Genomic DNA, 19,101 nt, shown 5'->3' with positions numbered 1-19,101 from the left:
TAGAGGTCGTCCGGATATGCTTGTTTGGAAGACCAGAGAATGTTCTGCCCTTGGCCTCCGCACCAGTGAGACCTCCAAGTTCAGAGTACAGTGACTGGCATATTAAAACAAAAACAAAAACAATCCACTAGTATTGGCTTTTTAAAAAAAGGCATTATAAGGAGAGAGGAGCCAATTAGAGTTGCCAAATTTAGCAAATAAAAATATGGGTAGCCTAGTTAAATGTGAATTTCAGAGACACAACAAATAATAGCAATACTGGGGCCATCCTTATACTAAATAATGAGTCATTGTTTATCTGAAATTCACATTTAACGCAGTGTCCTGTATTTTATCTAGCAACCCTGGAACTAATGCAAGAAGAGTTCTCTTAAGTACCTTGTCATGGGGAAAAGGGAAATAAGCAAAAGGAAGAAAAATATACAGGAGGATTTATCAATACCTATAACTGTAACATAACAACATCTGGGCTCTAAACACAGGCTTTAAGTTAGAATGACAATGACTATTATGTTCCATTCCCCCTTGAGCACCAGGGAATAAGCATTCCAGATGCCTCCTCCATCCCGTTCACAGGGCTCAAGGCCTTAGGGCCTGCAGCCACGGACAAACCACAAGACCACTCCTGGGAGGAAAGCCAGGAGACCACGGCCAGGAGGACCCCTCTGGGTGGGACCGGTCTCTCCCCACCCATGTGGCCCCCAGCACGATCCCCCTGACTAGTCTGGGCCACAGAATCAGAGTGTCAGAGAAGGCAGAGGGTGTAGGAACACCCGAGATTTGATTCTTTTCAGCCTCTCAAAGGTACAGTTAGTTAGCGATGTAGGAAATGTTGGGGTTTGGAGCTGGCAGCCGAGAAAGAATTCTTGAGGCGTCTTCAATGCAAAAACGGTGGTTTTATTAAAGCACGGGGATAGGACCTGTGAGCAGAAAAGGCTGCCCTGGGATTGTGAAGGGTGACTGAGGATATACTTTCGAGTTGGGAGGGTTTTAGGGACAGCACAGGCCTCTGGAGTATTTTGGAAGCAAAGTTTCCAGGATACTGAGGGGACTAGAGGGGGCTGGCTGTGGTTAGGAAAAGGTCATTTATTACTGTTTAGGAGAAACTCTGTCATGAGTCCCTTTGCATGTAGATCAGTGGGCCATATTTTGGAAGATGATTGCCAACTTGTATCTTGGGGGTAGAGATAAAGGAAGTTTCCACAGGAATTTTTAGATGGTAAAGCAGACTGACAGGATCCTGGAGGGTTAGGGTAAGATTGTCCTTTGCCCTTAGGGAAGTGTCAATATTGAGGCAGCTAAGCTCCCAGAGGGAGGTCATTCTGCCCATTTCAAGGACTCATCAGTGGGCTGTCGGCAATAAGGAAATGTAATTTTTTTCTCTTGTCTTTGTTTTCCACATCAGTTAGGTTCTTCCTGGAAGAACCTTCAGAAGGGTACCTGTGCGGACTCCTGCTCCCTGACATGGTCCCCTTAAATGTAGGTTCCACCAGGCCCCCTTGGCACAGCCTCCCACACTGCCTGTCTAATATTTGCATGCATCTCTCAGAGGCCCCAACCCAGCTCAGGGCTCTCTTACACCCCAGTGTTCTGGGTCTTGCATTCCAGGATTTGCTAAGCAAATACATCTGAAGTCTGTGGGCAGCCCAGGCTTCCTTGCTGGGCCTGACCGGGACTGGAGGTTATCCACACTCCAGCAAGCAGTGGGGCTCGTTTTTGTGTGTGTGTGTTTTTTTTTTTTTTTTTTTTTCCTGGGTGGACTGGAAAAATTGAGGCAGAGTGTGTCTTTCTCACAGAATGTTTTCATTGAGGCATGAACAGCAAAACGATTCGGCCCTCATGCCGCCCTCCTACTGGGAGACGGGGAAGGAAGGGATATCTGGCCTCCTGTTTCCTCTACAACCACAGTGGGACTCACAGGAGCACAGGGCAGCCTGCTCAACATGGAAGCAACCGCGAGCCTTGGGGAGCTCTGAAGGACCTCATGCCTGATGAGCTCTGTGAGGGATTCCGGTGAGCAGCCAAGAGTCCAGTGGTTGCAGATCAAGCCTTTGGTCCACTAGGAGAATTCAAAACAAAACAAAAGAACTTGGTCTCTTGACACCACACAAGAGAGGACAGTGCACTCCCCGCCCCCCACGTGTTCGACCTGGAGACTAGATCCTGGGATGCCAGGATGGATGCAGTCCCTCTCAAAGAAGAGGAAGGAAGGCCTAGAATTCAGTCAGCCAGGAGGAGGAAGTACTGTGGGCTCTTCAGAGCCCATCCATGCTGGTGTCCATCTGTCTGTCCAGAGCAGAGTAGTGGAAGGGCTGGAAGTCCACTGAGAAGCTGAGAGGATGTCTAGGCAAAGAGTGCTTGCCCAAGGGAAGCATGACCTCCACACCAACAGGCTTGGTAGTGGGCAACACCTGGTCCCCAAAAGGCCTAGGGTAAGGGGGATGCATCTGAGAGCCTTGGAGAGAAGGCTCTACCTTGGGGTCATCACATTCTCTCCCACTCCAGCTCAAGTTCTCTCTTGGTTCACAGCTTCCTAGAAAAAAGACAGAGAGTCATCATTTCTAAGTCCCTCATCGAGGACTTTCCTCCCCATATTTCCACTGAGAACATCCACAGTTTCCTATATGTCAGGCAGCCCCAAGCAAAGAGCCAGGCCCCATTCTAGCCAATTGGATGCGTGGAAGTTGGAAATCTCAATTTATATCAAAAAATCAGTTAGCAAATCCCAATTTATTATACAAGGGGTTTTTTTGTTTGTTTGCTTGCTTATTTGTTTTTGCAAATGGAGAATTCCATCTGCAGAGCAGGAGTTGAAAAAAGAGTGTTTGAAATGTTATTCAATTTACAAAAGTCTGATTAATATTTGGTTTTTCAGGAAGAGGAAGGAAGTAGAGTGACCTCTTGAGTGCTAAGTGTGGTTGTGTAAACTGCAGACTGCACAAGGAGACCCTGCCAATACAGAGGGGAGGCATCTCACAGAAATATTTATGCCACAGGTTATTTGTACAGTTTGGTGTCTTTGTAAACCATTCATACAGATGTCTAGCAGGTGGCAGTCAACTGTTTTAACAAAATCAGTATGTTATCACAATCTTCCAGGAGCTGGCAATCAAGTTCTCCAGGAAAGGGTACTGTTTTCTTAGTGCACAAAACAATATATGGGCTCATGTTGGCCTTCGCTATGACCAGGAAGAGGTGGGTGGGGTCAGAAAGGAAACTGGGTGGGTGGAGCTCAGAGGTCACTGCAACATCTGGGCACAGAGCAGGTAGTGTCTGGCTTCCAGGGTCATCCTGGTCAGTTCCACACCTCAGGGTCGCTGTATTCCTGGATCCAGCTGGGGTGAGGCCTGTAGGTGACCCAAACTGTCTCAGAAGTGGAGAGAAGAGAGAAGTCGAGTGGGCAGGGAGCAGACCTGGATGTAAGATGCCAAGAAAGCACATGTGAGGAGTAATGATACAAAAAAGGGGACAGTGGGAAACCTCATGTTTCAAGGCCTCTTCTACCTGCTGTGTGACCCTGGGCAGTCATTGGCCCTCTCAAGGAAATTGCAAGAAGACTCCTGCAGACTGTACCTCAGAGAAATGCTGGCCTGGGGACCTGTCCATTCTTGGATAGTTTTCAACTCTGACTGTGTCATTCTGTTTAAACCCTGTAATAACTCCCTAGCACCAAAAAGTCCAGCTTTGTTAGCATGGTCCCTAAGCCAGCCTGCCCTATCCCTGCCATGTCTGCCCGTGCACCTGTAAGTGCACCTCCAGGCCTCTCCCTGCCCAGACAAAGTAGACTAGAGCCTGTGACATCTGATTCACTCCAGGGCTCCTTTTACCCTGGGAGGCTGTATTCCTTAGTGTTTGACACCAAGATGTTGGTGACAGACAACTTGGATTCAGATCCTGGGTCTGCCAGCTCCCTACTCTGTGACTTTAGGCATGTTGCTCACCATCTCTGTGCCTCTATGCCTGGATCATAATAACTACTCAGTAAGTTTTAGCTATTATCATTACATTTCCATTTGAATAGGGGGAAATTCCACAGTAACTCAAAGGAGGAGCTCTCTAGCTATAGAAATGGTAGAAATCAGAGGAGTCTGACAGACTTGGCAGCTGCTGAGAGGATTTGAGTAGTAATTAGCAAGAGGGACCTCCCCCTTTTCCATTTAGAGCCTGTAGGCAGTCGCTGAATTTCTCAATCTGTTTTGCCATTTACAGGCCTGTTACACAACCTGAATCAGATGACCACAGAACTCTTATGGGAGGAGAGCCAAGGCTAGCAGAGGAAAGTCAGGCTGACACACATATCTGAGAGCCAAGCCTAGCAGAGGAAAGTCAGGCTGACACACTTATCTAGCCACAGTCCAGGGGCAGAGTGTATTTGGCATATCTGTTGGTCCTGGAATGAAAGGGACAGGGAGCAGACTCAACTCCAATGTGTAGCCTAAGCAGAGCTATACCAGACAACCCACAGAACTCTGACAGAGTAAAAGAAACGTGTTCTGGAATCCACTGAGATGCGGGGGATGTTTGTTATGTAGCATTATCAAACAGAAATTACTGACTAATACAACCAGGATCAGAGTATGATTTTGAACATCTGATTTTAAAAACACAAAGGGAGGGGCTCCTGGGTGGTTCAGTTGGTTAAATATCCAACTCTTGCTTTTGGCTCAAGTTGTGATCTCAGGGTAGTAAGAGAGAACCCTGCATCGAGGTTGGCATCAGGCCCCATGCTCAGCATGGGGTCTACTTGAGATTCTCTCCTTCTCCCTCTGCCCCTCCACTTCAATGGTTTTCTCTCTCTCTCTCTCGCAAATGAATGAATGGATGCATAAATAATAAGAACATAAAATCTTTAAGAAACACACAAGGAGAAAGAGAAGGAGAGAGAGATATTAATGTATGGAACTTCTACCCTATAGTTGTTTTTTTTAAGATTTTATTTATTTATTTGATAAAGAGAGAGATCACAAGTAGGCAGAGAGGCAGGCAGAGAGAAAGGAGGAAGCAGGCACCCCACCAAGCAGAGAGCCCGATGCGGGACTTGATCCCAGGACCCTGGGATCATGATCTGAGCCAAAGGTGGAGGCTTTAACCCACTGAGCCACCCAGGTGCCCCTACCCTGTAGCTTTTATTCTCACTTCTTTCCTCTTTATTGGGAGGAATATCCGCTGGAGGCCAGAAGTTGCACAGGTCTAGCCCATGGATGTGACAGTGTCTCTTGTGATTGTACTCTGTTAGGAAATGAGCAGATTTTCTCTCTTTCTGGATCTCTCCTTCTCTATACCTAACCTTTCTGAGCTTCTCTTTTCTACCCCCTACCCTGGTGTTTGAAGCTCAGAGCAGTGAATTTGCATGGAATTGCTTAAGAACATTAACTGGTAAACTGCTTCCAGGCAGTTTCATAATCTGTTCTATAAAGGAACACCGCAGATGGCATGTGTGACCTACTGACAACAGGGTTTCCCACAGCTGTGAATGTTGTTTTGTTTGTTTTTATCACAGCCTGCTTCTGTATAAAGTACCTTGATTCCTAGAAGTTTATCGACCAAGGTAGCTTTGGCTGAATTGCGGTTCCACCACTCCGATGCACAGATGGAGGCCTGGCCCGGGAATGAAGGGACTCGAGCCTGGGCCTGGCTTCCAAATGGCACTCCCAGGCCCAAGGAAGTTTCCTCACCCCCACAGCAGACCTGCCTGTGTTCTCCTGACCAAACTTGACCTTGAGCTCCTAGAGACAGAGATACGGACACTCAAAAGTCAAAGAAGTCTTGGGGCTGAAGACCAAGGAACAAAGCGAAACTAATCCCAGGATTCACTAATTCCATGACCCCAAGGGGACTGCCAACTGCCCATTGGATTACAGGATGGGCACCTTCCCTCCCCATCATTTAATCCAAAAGTTGACACATGCCTCTGCCCCACTTTCTACGGCAGCTCTGAGAATCTCCTTCCCACCATACTGCTCCCCAAACCCACCAAGTACCTACTTGCCCAGACCTCAAAGTGGGCCTGTGGCTGCTGGGGTGAGACTCTGACCCTGATCTGTCTGATACATCTCTCTGCCCACCTGGGATAGGAACAACACGGAAGGATGTCACTTAGAATGATTTGGGCATTTTTCTGACCAATGGAGGCTGGAAGCGAAGTAGATAGCTGTGTGGGTCTGTTCCAGTCAGAGAATATTTTGATAATCCAGTAAAATCGTTGTTGATTACTCCTGGCTTGGTTTGTGTTTGAAGCTGGCATTTTTCATCTGTAAGTATGTATGTATGTATGCATGTCCCTTTAAAAAAGTAGTTCAGTAAAAAATTAAGACTTGGTTCTTGTCTTTGGTCTGAAGTTCAATTTTGGGGTAAACTCTTAAAAGTTAGGAATCGAGGGGTGCCTGGGTGGCTCAGTAGGTTAAGCATCTGCCTTCGGCTCAGGTCATAATCTCAGGGTCCTAGGATCGAGCCCTGCATCAGGCTCTCTGCTCAGCAAGGAGTCTGCTTCTCCCCCTCCCTCTGTGATCTCTCTCACGCTGTCTCAAATAAATAAATAACATCTTTAAAAAAAAAGTTGAGGATTTAGTTCAATTTGCTTTCTCTAGAGCCCAGAAGAGTGGTTGGTACTCATTAGGTGCTCAATAAAAGTTAAAACTTATGGAATCAATAACAATGTAAAATAACCAAAAAACTACAAGCAGCTTACATTGGTAAGGACTTTTAGTTGTACCCTGGCAACAGTTTGGATCTCTTGAGGGTCACAAGGTCACACATCTGTCTAGGTTGGTTTTTAAATATGAATGTGAATTCAGAAGCTGAGAAGTCCTAGTTAACCTCTGCATATAACACTAATATCTACGAAATTATTGAGTGTTAATTACACATCAGGCATTCTGCAAAACAATTTATATGTGGGTCTCATTAAACCTTCACAATATTATCCCTGTTTTACAGATCAGGAAATAGAGGCTTAGAAAGATCACATGTCCTAAGCATGATCACTGAGTAAGATTATGGCAGAGAAGGGAATATATACTGGGTGGGTCTGATTCCAAAGTCCAGCTCCTAACACCTGCTCCTACTGACTCTTCCTTGACCCCTTGTAATCTTCCTGTGGACTCTTCCCAGAGCTTTTACTCCCCATGGAACTTGAGAAACATTAATCATGCTCACTGCAATTTGCCGCCTGTTTTTTTGGATCGTGGATGTCTTGGGAAGCTTATTCTGGTGCTACTTGTCTTTTGTTTGTTCTTCTTAAACATCTTGCTCATCCAATTGGAGTCTTCAGCGGGGTTCCCTCTGGGCAACAGATGAAATAAATAGTTTGTTAATGACCTGTCCTGTGTCCTCCACTATCAGGGCCCTGCTCCAGCTCACAAGATAGACACACCAATGTCTTTTAACCCTGGCTAAGCCCCAGACTTCCCACAACAAACATTTGTATTTATAATCAATGACTATTTATCTAAGTAACATCATGCTAATGAGTCAACTGAAACTCAACTGAAATTTTGTAAATTATAAGTCAATGCAATAAAGTGTAAACCCTATGTACAAAATGCATAGTATATGCCCAAACACAAAATTTTTAAATTCATGAAAACTCTTTCAAAAAGTTTTATAATTAAAATTGTACTTAATGTGAGAACCAGGTATGTTTTGATATATTTGATACAATATAGAGTTGGAACATCAAAAGGACCTGCTCTGCCAATAGGTGCCGCTGTGGCCATGGAGAACCCCAGCCACCACCAGAACTTCCCCAAGGCAGGAGGGATGAGGTTGAGGAGGGAAGAGGTACTCTTTGACCCATCTTCTGATCTCCTGCTTGTGTCTTCCATTGGCTAACCCAACTGGAAAGAAGCCAGCAAAGGAAGCCTGGGTAATGTGACCCCCAAGGAACTTAAAAAAATACCAGTCCTGGGGTGCCTGGGCAGCACAGTCAGTTGAGCCTCCAACTCTTGGTTTCGGCTCAGGTCATGATCTCAGGGTCATGAGACTGGGCCCCACATGGGGCTCTGCACTCATTGCAGAGTCTGCTTAAGACTCACTCTCCCTCTCTCTCTTCCCCTACAAAACCCCCCACGCTTCCCCACCCCCGTACTCATGTGCTATCTAAAAAAAAATAAATAAATATTTAAAAAACAACTACCACCAATCTTCAGGCCCTCTCAGAATGACTGTGAAGGTAAGTAATGGAGAACATGTCACACAACCCAGACAATTAATGAGTATTATAAAAAAAGACTTTCTGAGGACTATCTATAACATAGGAATATTAGCCTGCTTATTGTGCTGATAGAATATAATTTGTATTAAAGGAGGCCTTTGACAGAGTCCCACAATTCATTTGGCCAGGAAATAGCCTATTTCAGGCTAGGATGCAGCATGCCTGCTAGCTCCCTTGAACTGAGACACCACCAGAGAGTAAGACATGGGAGGTGGGGGTGCACATTCTCCCACTGCACTCAGAGAAGGGGCATTCCCCAGTGAGTACAGGAAGGAGCTGACGAGAATGACACTGTGAGCACAAATAGCTCATTTCCCATTCATTGCCCCCACTGAAGACGAGAGAAATGTAAAGGGGTGGACTGTAATCACACAAACCAGAAAAGGATCCCAGTGTTGTTATGGCAGCTAAAAAGAAGGAAAATTTCATTTAGCTGGGCCCTCCTCCCCCTGCCAAAGGAAAGAATGTGTCCCTAGTTAAGGAGAAACTTACGTTATGTGAGGCTTGCTGGTGGCTTCCTTCACATTAACCAAAGGCATGGCATCTTTCAGATTTGAAGAGGCAAGAGGAGCTATAGTCAAAAGTAAAAATAGAGGAGACGAGAGAAGGTGACAAAATCTTGCCCATTTCAACTCATCTGTCACCTCCAAAAAGCCTTTCTTAACCCCCCAGAGAGAAGTGATTTTAATCTCTATGAGTACTTCCAGCACTCTGTGTTTGCTAGTAATGTAGTACTTAATCATTTGTGCTGTGTTTTTAAGGTTGGTATCTCTGTCATCCCCTCGGCTGCCGGGGAGATTTCCTGAGTGAGGAGCTGAGAGCTGTTTAGCTTTGAAGCCTCTAGAGCAGTGCTTCTCAAACTATCTGTAGACAATACCAGTTTTAAAGAACCATCTTTTTAAAATCTTTTTTTGGAATCCAAATGGACTAGTACTTTTGTGACATACAATACAAGGAATTAGTAGGAAAATGACCAAGCTCTTGGATGTCATGGCTGTAAACATTTCTAAATGCTTACTTTCAACCTCTGTACTCAGTTCATTGTGAATTAGTAACAAATAGTTTGGGGACCAGCATTTGCTCACGGAGCACTCTTGGAGTAGCTCTGCCCTGGAAGAGCAGTTATTACAATAACAAAAACCTTCTGGTACAGTAGTTCTCAATCACAGTTCTCAAAAGAACCCCCCGGAGGGCTTATAAAAAGATAGATAGCTGGGTCCCACCACCCTGAGTTAGTAGGTCTGTGATATGACCTGAAAATTTTCATTCCTAACAAGTCCCCCAGGTGTAGAGTTTGCTGTAGGTCAGAGACCAACCTTTGACAATCAGTGGACGAAAAGTAAGAACAAAGGTCAAGAACACTGCCCCCTTGTGGTGGCCTATCCTCAAAACAGGTAGAATGGCTAAAGCTAACTGCTGACTTTACCAAAGCACCTCCCAACGCAATAGTTATAGGCAACTAATGAGTTGTTGAACACTACGTCAAAAACTAATAATGTACAACAATAAATCTTGGAACACTGCATCAAAATTAATGATGTATTTTATGATGACTAACAACACACACACAAACTAATGATGTTGGCTAACTGACAACAACTATGCTGGCTAACTGAACATAATTTAAAAAATAATAACGCAATGGTTGTCACTCCCATGTTGTGGCACACTTGCTGAGGGGCTCCAGACATAAGGAAGGTGGGAGAAGCCAGAAGGGTCCATACCTTGGGGCTGTTCTGGGCCCAGTTCCTCCACAGGTGGCTGTCCAGGTGACACTGAAGAACACAGGGGCAGTGTTTGAGATGTCCCCACAGATGAAGACCCCAGGAATGGCCTGGGTGACAGAGGTGACTGGGAGGGTGGGGATCTTGGCGATGATCCAGTCGTTTGTACCCTCTGCTGTGGTGGTGATATATGAGACAGCACAGGTGTAGAGCTGAGTGGTAAGGGCACAGCTGGGCGTGATACAGGGGGCAAGTCAGCTGGAGAATGTGATGGTGATGAGGCCAGTGGAGATGCAGGTGACTGCTCAAATGAAGAGACAAGTGGTGAAACAGGTGATTCTACAGGCCACTCATGTGTGGATTCAGGTGTCTGCACAGGTGAGGACACAAGTGGACTGTGGCAGCTCTTTCCTTCCCCTTCGGGAGCCCACTGTGTGTGAGGTTGTATGGATTCTTCTTGCTCTGTTTGGAGGCTTGACTGACTGTGTTCAGGGCACTCACTGCCAAGGGCAAGTTCTATATTGCAGTATACTTCCACACGGGGGAACATCACTCTCTTGGAGGGAGAATTGAGGTAAGCAGCATCTAGGAAAACAATGGCATTGGGTCACCGGTGGCATTACTAGCCCCTGGCATCAGCATGGCATTTTCAAAAAGTGATTTCCCAAGTTATTTTCATAAGCAGGATTAGTGCTTTTTAATGGCCTTTGTTTACTTACTCAAATTTATATTGAGTATTTGATTGTGTATTGATTCACTTATTCGACAGATGTTTATTGAGCATCTATATGTGCCAGACATTATACCAGGTACTGAGGAGTGAGGGAGACAAAAACAGGTGTGATGGTTCTTGGCCTCTTGGAGTTTACAGTCTGGCTTGGGAACAGGCATTGATTATCCAGATAATCTCATTTTTACCAGGACAAGTTCTAGGTGAAAAAGGAACATGATGTTATGAGAGAGAGGGAAGCAGGGAGGACTTCTTCAGGAGGGTTTCCCTGAGGGAGCAACATTTGCGCTGAGATCTGAAGGGTGAGTGAGGGTACAGGGGGTGTTGGTGTGGGATGGGGAGGAGCATTTCAGACAGTACGAACAGCACACACAGATGCCACAGGTTTGAGGGAGCATGAGGAAGGCCTGAAAGGTCAGTGTGGTTGGAGCAGGGGTGGGGGCACTTTGGTGGGAAATGGGGCTGAGGAGGCCACTGGAGCCCAATCATACTTGTAGAAACCATTGAGAGCCCTTGGTTTCCACGGAGACCATGAAAGACCTACAGGCAATGGGGCTGCTGCACTGTCTCTGGTTTTGACAAGATCACTGTGACTGCTGTGTGGAGACTCACTGAGAAGGGCCTAGAGGACCCAGGGAAATGTGTAAGGGTGCGGTGGAGAGGTGTTTAGGGCTTGCACCTGGAATGAGAGAGAAAGAACTAGAAGATTCTATTTAGGAGGTAAAATAAATGAGAACTGACAATGGATTGACTCAGGGGAAGAGAGGAGGGAGCTAGCTTGCACAGCCAGGTGGATGCTGGCGCTGACAGGGTGAATAGGAAGAAGGTGGGTTAAGGGAGCAGTGAGGAGGACACAGATTAAAGTTTGTTTGAGGATATGTGGATTTTAGGGGGACTTAGAGATATCCAAGGAGAGATGAAAAGTGTGGGCAGTCAGATATATGGGTTGGATCTCAGAGAAGAGTTGAGGGTTAGAGGTTACATTTGGGAATCTGTCTATGGATGGTCACTGAAGCTGTGATGGTGGCCATGGAGGAGGTTGCCTAGGGAGAAAAAGCAGAGTGAGAAGAGGAGAGAGCCAGGACTGAGTGAGGAGGGGGATAGGGGAACCCAGGCCAAGATTCTAAAATGGGCAAGACTGGGGTAGACCTACAAGTTGCTGGTAAGGATCCATTTGAGAAGTGGGGATTGGATATATAAAAGAGAGATGAAATAATGGATAATTCAAGAGTGCTGAGGTGGGAAGGGGTCTGAGCACAGGTAGGGGGTGGGCTCTAGGCAAGAAAAGGGTTGCTTCCTTTAATGTTCTAAGAAGGAGGGAGACAGAGCAGGCTGAGTTTGAATATTTGGTAGTACAAAGTTGAGAAAACTTCCCTCTGTTGGTTTTGTGTTTCTCTGTGAAGTTGTTTGGAGGAAAGGCCTTCTCCTGGTGATCAGGGAGAGGGGAAGTCTTAAGGTGGTGACTATGTTGCCAGGACAAATACAGCACAATCACATTTTATGTAGAAATTCACAAGCTAATTCTAAAATTCATATGGAATTATAAAGGACTTGGAATAGCCTAAACAACTTTTAAAGAAAAAAAAGGAACAAAGATGGAAAACTAAGACTACCTGTTATCAAGATTTACGATAAAGCTTCAGGGATTAAGACAGTATATTGATGTAGAGACAGAGAAATAGATCAATTGAACAAAACAAAAGGTCTAGAAATAGACCCGTGACATACAGAGACAACTGATTTTACTCAACAGAAAAAGCATAGCCTTTTAAACAAACAATGCTGGAACAGGTAGTCATCTAAATAAAAAGAAAAAAAAAAAGCTTTGTTTTATTTCTTGAACCATATTAAAAAATTAACTCAAAATGAAAAATAGACAGAATGAAAAAACAAAAAGCTATAAAACTTCTAGAAGAAAACAGGAAAAACCTTTTTGTGATCTTGAGTAAAGCAAAGATTTCTTAGATAAGACACCAAAAGCATTATCCATAAAGGAAGCAAATTAATAATATGGGCCTCATCAAAATTAAAAACTCCTTTTTAGGAGACTGTTAAAGAACTGAAAAAAGAAATCACAGACCAAGAGAAAATATTTGCAAATCATATTTCAGATAAAGGGCATTTATCAAGAATACATAAAAGCTCTTAAATAAGAAAACGACTCAATTTTTAAGCTGGGCAAAAGAGCCCACTGAGGGGTGCATGGGTGGCTCAATGGGTTAAACCTCTGCCTTCGGCTCAAGTCATGATCTCAGGGTCCTGGGATCAAGCCAACACCGGGGTCTCTGCTCAGCAGGGACCCTGCTTCCCCTTCTCTCTCTGCCTGTTCCTGATCTCTTTCTGTCAAATAAATAAATAAAACCTTTTAAAAATAAATAAATAAATAAGAGCCCACTGAAAGAGCTCTCAATGACCAAAGGAAATCTGAATATACAGACTTCAGTTAATAATAACCAACATTAGTACATTAATTGTCAACACTACACTAAACTATGTACCAAATTTTATACGTACCATACTATAACTTCTAACAAATATAAGACATAAAAATACGGAATGGGGAGTACATAGAAGCTCTTCATGCTATTTTCACATTTTTTTCGGTAAATCTAAAATTATTCTTTTTTTTTTAAGATTTTATTTATTTATTTGACAGACAGAGATCACAAGTAGGCAGAGAGAGAGAGAGGAGGAAGCAGGCTCCCCGCCGAGCAGAGAGCCCGATGCGGGACTCGATCCCAGGACCCTGAGATCATGACTTGAGCCGAAGGCAGCGGCTCAACCCTCTGAGCCACCCAGGCGCCCTAAAATTATTCTTAAAAATAAAGCTTATTATAGGTCTGGGTGGGAAATGATCAAAAGAATTGAACCCTTCAACAAAGATGATATATAGATGGCAAATAAGCATATGAAAAGATGCTCAACATTATTAGTCATTAAGGAGATACAAATTAAAATTATAATCACATGCCATCACACAACTATTCACATGGCTGTAATTAGGAAGACTGACCATTTCAAGTGTTGGTGATAATATGAAGAAACTGGAACTCTTATGCATTGCTGATGAGAAAGTAAAATGGTACAACCACTTCAAAAAACAATTTGGCAGTTTCTTAAAAAGTTAAACATACCTTCTGAGTATATGCCCTTAGTATATATCCCAAAGAATTGAAAAATAAGACATTTGGAAACCTGTGCTAAGAAGAAGAAACAATTCAAATTGTTTTTCGGTAAAGAAAATGCAGTATGCACACAGGTATATGTCACATGCTACAAAATGGATAAACCTGGAGGACATTATGATAGCGAAATACACCAGTCACAAAAAGTCAAGTCCTGTGTGATTCCATTGATATGAGGTATCTGAAGTAGTCCATCTCCTAGAAGTAGAAAATAGAGTGGTGGTAGCCAGGGCCTAGGAGAAGGAGAAAGATGGAATCACTGAGTGATGGGTATAGAGTCTCAGTTTTGCAAGAGAAAAAAGTCCTGGAGATTGGTTGTACAGTGTAAATATACTTAACACAACTGAACTGTACACTTAAAAATGGTTAAGATGGTGGAACACTTGGCTGGCTCAGTTGAAAGAGCGTTAAACTCTTGAACTCAGCGTTGTGAGTTTGAGCTCCATATGGGGTGTAGAGATCACTTAAAAATAAAAAATCTTTAAAAACTGGTTAAGATGGTAAATTTTATGTTATGTGTTTTGCTTGAATTATATATATATATAATTGTATATTACATAAGTATAGATTAAATGTACATCCACCATACCATCTAGACATTCCACTCCTCAGTATTTACTCAAGAGAAAGGAAAGCATAGGTTCATACAAAGACTCCATGAGTATTCAAAGGAACTTTATACATAATAGCTCAAGCTGGATGCAAACTAGATGTCCATTAATGGGTGAGTGGAGAAATGAACTGTGGGGTTTTCATAGATGGAGTGGAATGTAAAAAGGAATGAACTATTTATACACGCAATAACATGATGAATCTCAGCCTGATTATACTGAGTGAAAGAATGCAGACAAAATCAAGCCCATACTGTAAGTCCATACTGGAAATTTCTAGAATGACAGAAAGTAAATTGGGGGCACTGAGGGAAAGTGGGAAGGGTCACAGAGGAGCATGAAGACGACTTTGGGCATGATGGATAATGGTTCACTCTCTTGATTGTGGTGTTGACTTCACAGGGGTGTGTGTGTGTGTGTTTGTGTATGTGTGTGTGAAAGTGAGAGAGCGGGAACTTAACAAATTGTGTGAGCGAGGAAGGAGGCAAGAGAAGGAAGAATGCCAGGAAGGAAGGAAGGAAGTGGGGAGCGGGAGGAAGGGAAGGGAGGGAAGGGGGTAGGAAAGAAGGTCCGGCCAGGCACGCCTGGATGCCAGATGGATAATTTTAGACATGACATCCTTTGAGCTCCAACCTCACTCAACGCCCACATCCACATGTCTGTGTGGGGAATGTGGATTTTCAAGCATACCAGCAAGCAGTGCCCTTCCCTTTGGCAGGAGGCTGCTGCCTGGGGAGGCCAAGGGTGGAGAGGGAAGCTCGCCCGGCAGCAGGAATAATTAGGCAGATGTGAGTCCTGAGAAGGGCAGAAAAGGGGGATGCCAGGATGTGAGCTGAAGAATTCAGGGTGACATCTTGCAGGTGTGGCCTTCTGCCAGAGCTGACCCCCATCCAGAAAGCAGTAGGGTGGGAGGCTGGAGCGGACTCCCGTTTTTCTGTTCCCAGATGGCAGGTGGGAATTAAGAGTGTGGCTCTGGGCACCAGCCGCAATTTCTCAGGATGCGTCATACCTTCTGCTTGCATCTGGTGCCGAGAGGAAAATCCAGTCCTACCAAACCCAAGAGGATTTAAGGGTGGGGCTGAAGGAACCTGCACTGAGAGCCATGCAAACACTGGCAATTTGGAAGAGGAATCGAAAATAGTTGATAGCCAGCAAGAGACATCTTCTTCCTTATGAGTTGGGTCCGTTCCTGCTTGGAGTGATTCTAGGGCCCTGGAAAAACCCACCATCCTCCATACATCGCCCTGATTCTTCAGCAGATGCTGAAATGCTCCTATTAGAGTCTCACCCTTGGGTTTAAGACTGTCATTTATACAACGACGTCCACATCAACTAAGGGGGGAAGGGTGGGGAAGCATGAAACGGCGCTGAGAGAGACCAGAGATGCTAAAGCAAGGCACTTTGTAACTTACCCACCCACTACACCCCCACCCCGGGCTTGCCCTGAGAGGAAGAGAAACAAGTTCTAGGGGAGAGACAGGGACATTTGGTAACCAGGCAGCCAGGTACAGAGGGGTCTCCTGAGGCAAGGAATATGTCCCAAGTCCCAGTTTCAAATCAGGGGATCCTCCAGCCCCATGTCCCCAGTATATGCCACAACTGAGGAAAGAGTGAAGGGGCTTCCCAGCTGGGGGTGGAAAGGACCTCAGGCCCTTGCCAGCTCCTCCTCTTCCTGAGACCGTAGGTGAGACCCCATCCCTACCCCCCACTGACACTCCTCATGTGGTCCCCCTTTGGGGCACTTGGAGCTTAATTTTCATAGCTGTAACCCATGTAAATGTGTAGGAGGTGGGGAGCTGTTCAAGTAGAGTCAGGGTCAGGAGGAGTCTGTCTAGCAGAAAGGCGAGAGGAGGGCCCTGTCTCCTAGATCAGAGGGTCAGTGGGCTGGATTGACTGGGTCCAGGAATAAAATTCTGAGGTGGTTCCATGATCAGCCCTATTATACAGATGAGAAAACCGAGGTCCCAGGAGATGAATCCCTGGTTCAAGATCACACAGTTAGTAGGTGTCAGGAACCAAGATTTACCTTTTTTACAGATTAGGAACCAAGACAGAGAGGGCAGGTGATTTCCCTGAGTTCACACAGCCAAGGGGGATGAGAATCATGGCCCAGGCCTTCTTGACTCCAGAACCCACATTCCTTCCATCCTTCCTCCCATCCCCCAACCTTGTCCAGAGAATGACCCCACCTCGTACTTACTCAGTCGCCTCAAGTAAGAAACGGTGTCTTCATACCCTCGGTAGTAATAGTTGTGCAGGATCTGCAAGGGGGGAGAGCAGGACAATGACAAAGGCTGCAGCAATGGAGAGAGCGGAGGTCCCCTCCCCCAGAGCAGCTCCTTTCATTGCCTTTGAGCTTTATTTAAATGGATTTTTAAAATGAACCCATCCAGTGTCCCATCCCTCACTATCTGCTAAGAAGTGGGGAGCAGTTATGATCTTGTGTCCATTAATGTGGCGGGTCATTAATGTGTTAAATCATTTACAGCTGATCATCAGCTTCCCCTGGGCAGGAGAGGGTGAGACGTTTGTAGTAGAACCAGAAAAGGTGCACGAGGGCCATATGAAGAGCCGAGTTTAAATCCCAGTGCTGTTACTTTCTAGCTGTGCGGCTCTATGGCTATAACCTCTCACGGCCTCAGTTTCTTCATCTGTAAAATGGGAACAGTGGTCGTATCTATTGCAAAGGATGCTAGGGGGTTACATGAGATATTGCTCACAAAGCTCTTCCATAAAGGGCCAGAGAGTAATATTTGGGGTTTTGAACACCACAGAGAGTCTCTGTCTCTTCCCGTTCTTCTTGTTCTTCTTGTTCTTGTCCTCCTCCTCCTCCTCCTCCATCTTCTTCTTCTTCCCTCTTCCTTCTCATCCTCCTTTTCCTTCTTCCTCTTCTTTTCCCTCTCTTTCTCCTACTTCTACAACTATCTAAAAATGGAGAGCCCATTCTGAGCTCACAGTCTATATAAAAACAAACACCTTGAGAATGAAAGTCGAGCCCTGATGGTGAGCAGAAAGTCAAGTTCGAGAGGCTCTGATGAATACAATGTATTTATTCTGTCTTTCTTGAACTGCCTGTTGGTGGATTGCTTTTATGAGAGTAAATAGTCATACTCTTTACCAATAAATTAGTGTAAGGCAGATGCTGGATTGTAAACAATAATTAGACTGTAAGTCACAAAACTGGCTTAGAGGAGTTATCATTCAAACAACAATTGCTGAGAACCTTCTATAAGCAAAGTCCTTTGTAGACATAGTGAGTGTAGTCAAAGAAATAAGTAAAACTTGGTGCCTACTCCCAGGATCACACTTCTTGCCAAAGAATGACATGCATTTTGTAAAGACATGTAGACTTAATTTTTTTAGAGCAGTTTTGGAAAGGTTATGATCTCAGGGTGCTAAGATTGAGCCCCGAGTCAGGCTTTTGGCTCAGTGCTCATTGGGGAGTCTGCTTCTCCCTCTCTCTGTGCACCTCCCCCTCACTCGTGCTGTCTATCAAAATAAAATAAAATAAAATAAAATATTTTTTAACAAGTAAAATAAATAAAATTGAAAACAAAACCCAAAACACATGCCACTGGCTGGATTTGGCCCATGGGCCATGGTTGCTGAAGCCTACATTGCATGTCAGAGTGGGAAAGTTCCAGTAATGTCCTATCAGCAGTTCTGACATCATCTCCTTTTATAGGGGAGAAAATTGAGGCTGGGAGCACCTAAGGGCCTCATTCAAGGTCACACAGCTAGTTAGCCACAAATCCAGGATGCAGGTGTAGGAGGAAGTCTAAGGAGGCACGGATGGAACTGCATAGATCCTGTTGGCTCCCCCAGGCCCTGTCAGCTTCCCCCTGTTCCCCTTCCTTCCAGGCCCCTTGTCTCACCAGTAGGTCCGGCGGGAACAGGGCATGGGTCATCCTGGCGATGTTCTCCAGGGAGAACTGGAAGGAGCAGTTGAACATGCGGAAGTCATGGAAGATGGCAGGGCAGTCCCGGGGGCAGATGTCTTGCTGCCCGCTGAAGGTGGAGATGGTAATGGCATCGGTCCAGAAGGAGCAGGGCTGCATGCCCGTGAAGCCCCCGTCGATGTAACGCTATGGGGCGGGGGGAGGCAAAGTCGTAAATGCTAATGGGATCAGAGAGGTCCTCTTCCCTCTTCAGGGAGTCCACCAAGGAAATGGGTCCCTTGGGACAAGCCTGGAGACCAAGGTCCAGGTGGGTGCATGGTGTGTCCACAGTGGCCCCTGAACTCCCAGCCCAGGGCTCTGTCCTTACACTGTCTCCCCTCAGCCATCTCGAAGGTGCTGAGCCCGGGGAGGGAGGGGCATTCGTACTCTGGATAAAGCAGGAGCACATGCTCCCCTGTCACAGCTCCCCATCCCAGCTGCCCCTCCTCAGCCACTCAACTGCTAAAAGCAGGGTGGGGGGAATGGAGCCTGTTCCCATGGTCTTTCTGGAAGGTGAACACATGGTGGATCTGAGCAGGTTGGGCACTATCCCCTCTTCCAGACCGCTGTGAGTCCAAACTGCCTCCCTCTATTGAGGTCAGGTATCTTCAGCACTTTCCAGAACACCCCCAACCATGGTCTGGCCACCAGCCACCACATAGCCCTTCCCTCTTGGGGCTTCTGTTGCCTCAGCTGTGAAC

At 45.5% G+C, this 19,101-nt stretch overlaps 1 protein-coding gene across 2 annotated transcripts in view; it reads right to left on the bottom strand.

Moving 5' to 3' along the window:
* Nucleotides 1-3,295: 3,295 nt before the first annotated feature.
* The window catches only part of PNPLA1 (patatin like phospholipase domain containing 1), a 42,997-nt gene continuing 27,191 nt past the window's right edge, over nucleotides 3,296-19,101 (bottom strand). The window contains exons 4-9 of one of the 2 annotated variants that reach the window (XM_045074781.1): nucleotides 18,338-18,547; nucleotides 16,663-16,723; nucleotides 9,937-10,521; nucleotides 8,705-8,783; nucleotides 7,156-7,281; nucleotides 3,296-3,413 (exon numbers count right to left, since the gene is read on the bottom strand). In XM_045074781.1, coding sequence (XP_044930716.1) covers nucleotides 3,296-3,413; nucleotides 7,156-7,281; nucleotides 8,705-8,783; nucleotides 9,937-10,521; nucleotides 16,663-16,723; nucleotides 18,338-18,547 — 1,179 coding nt within the window. Of the gene's footprint in view, nucleotides 3,414-7,151; nucleotides 7,282-8,704; nucleotides 8,784-9,936; nucleotides 10,522-16,662; nucleotides 16,724-18,337; nucleotides 18,548-19,101 lie in introns of those variants that run through there. The other variant, XM_045074782.1, reaches the window with a different exon arrangement.

This window comes from Mustela putorius, unplaced genomic scaffold, assembly GCF_011764305.1.
Source record: "Mustela putorius furo isolate JIRA1106 unplaced genomic scaffold, ASM1176430v1.1 tig00000135_pilon_pilon_pilon, whole genome shotgun sequence".
In the NCBI taxonomy this organism is placed as follows: domain Eukaryota; kingdom Metazoa; phylum Chordata; class Mammalia; order Carnivora; family Mustelidae; genus Mustela; species Mustela putorius.
This window is presented reverse-complemented; position numbering and strand designations above follow the sequence as displayed.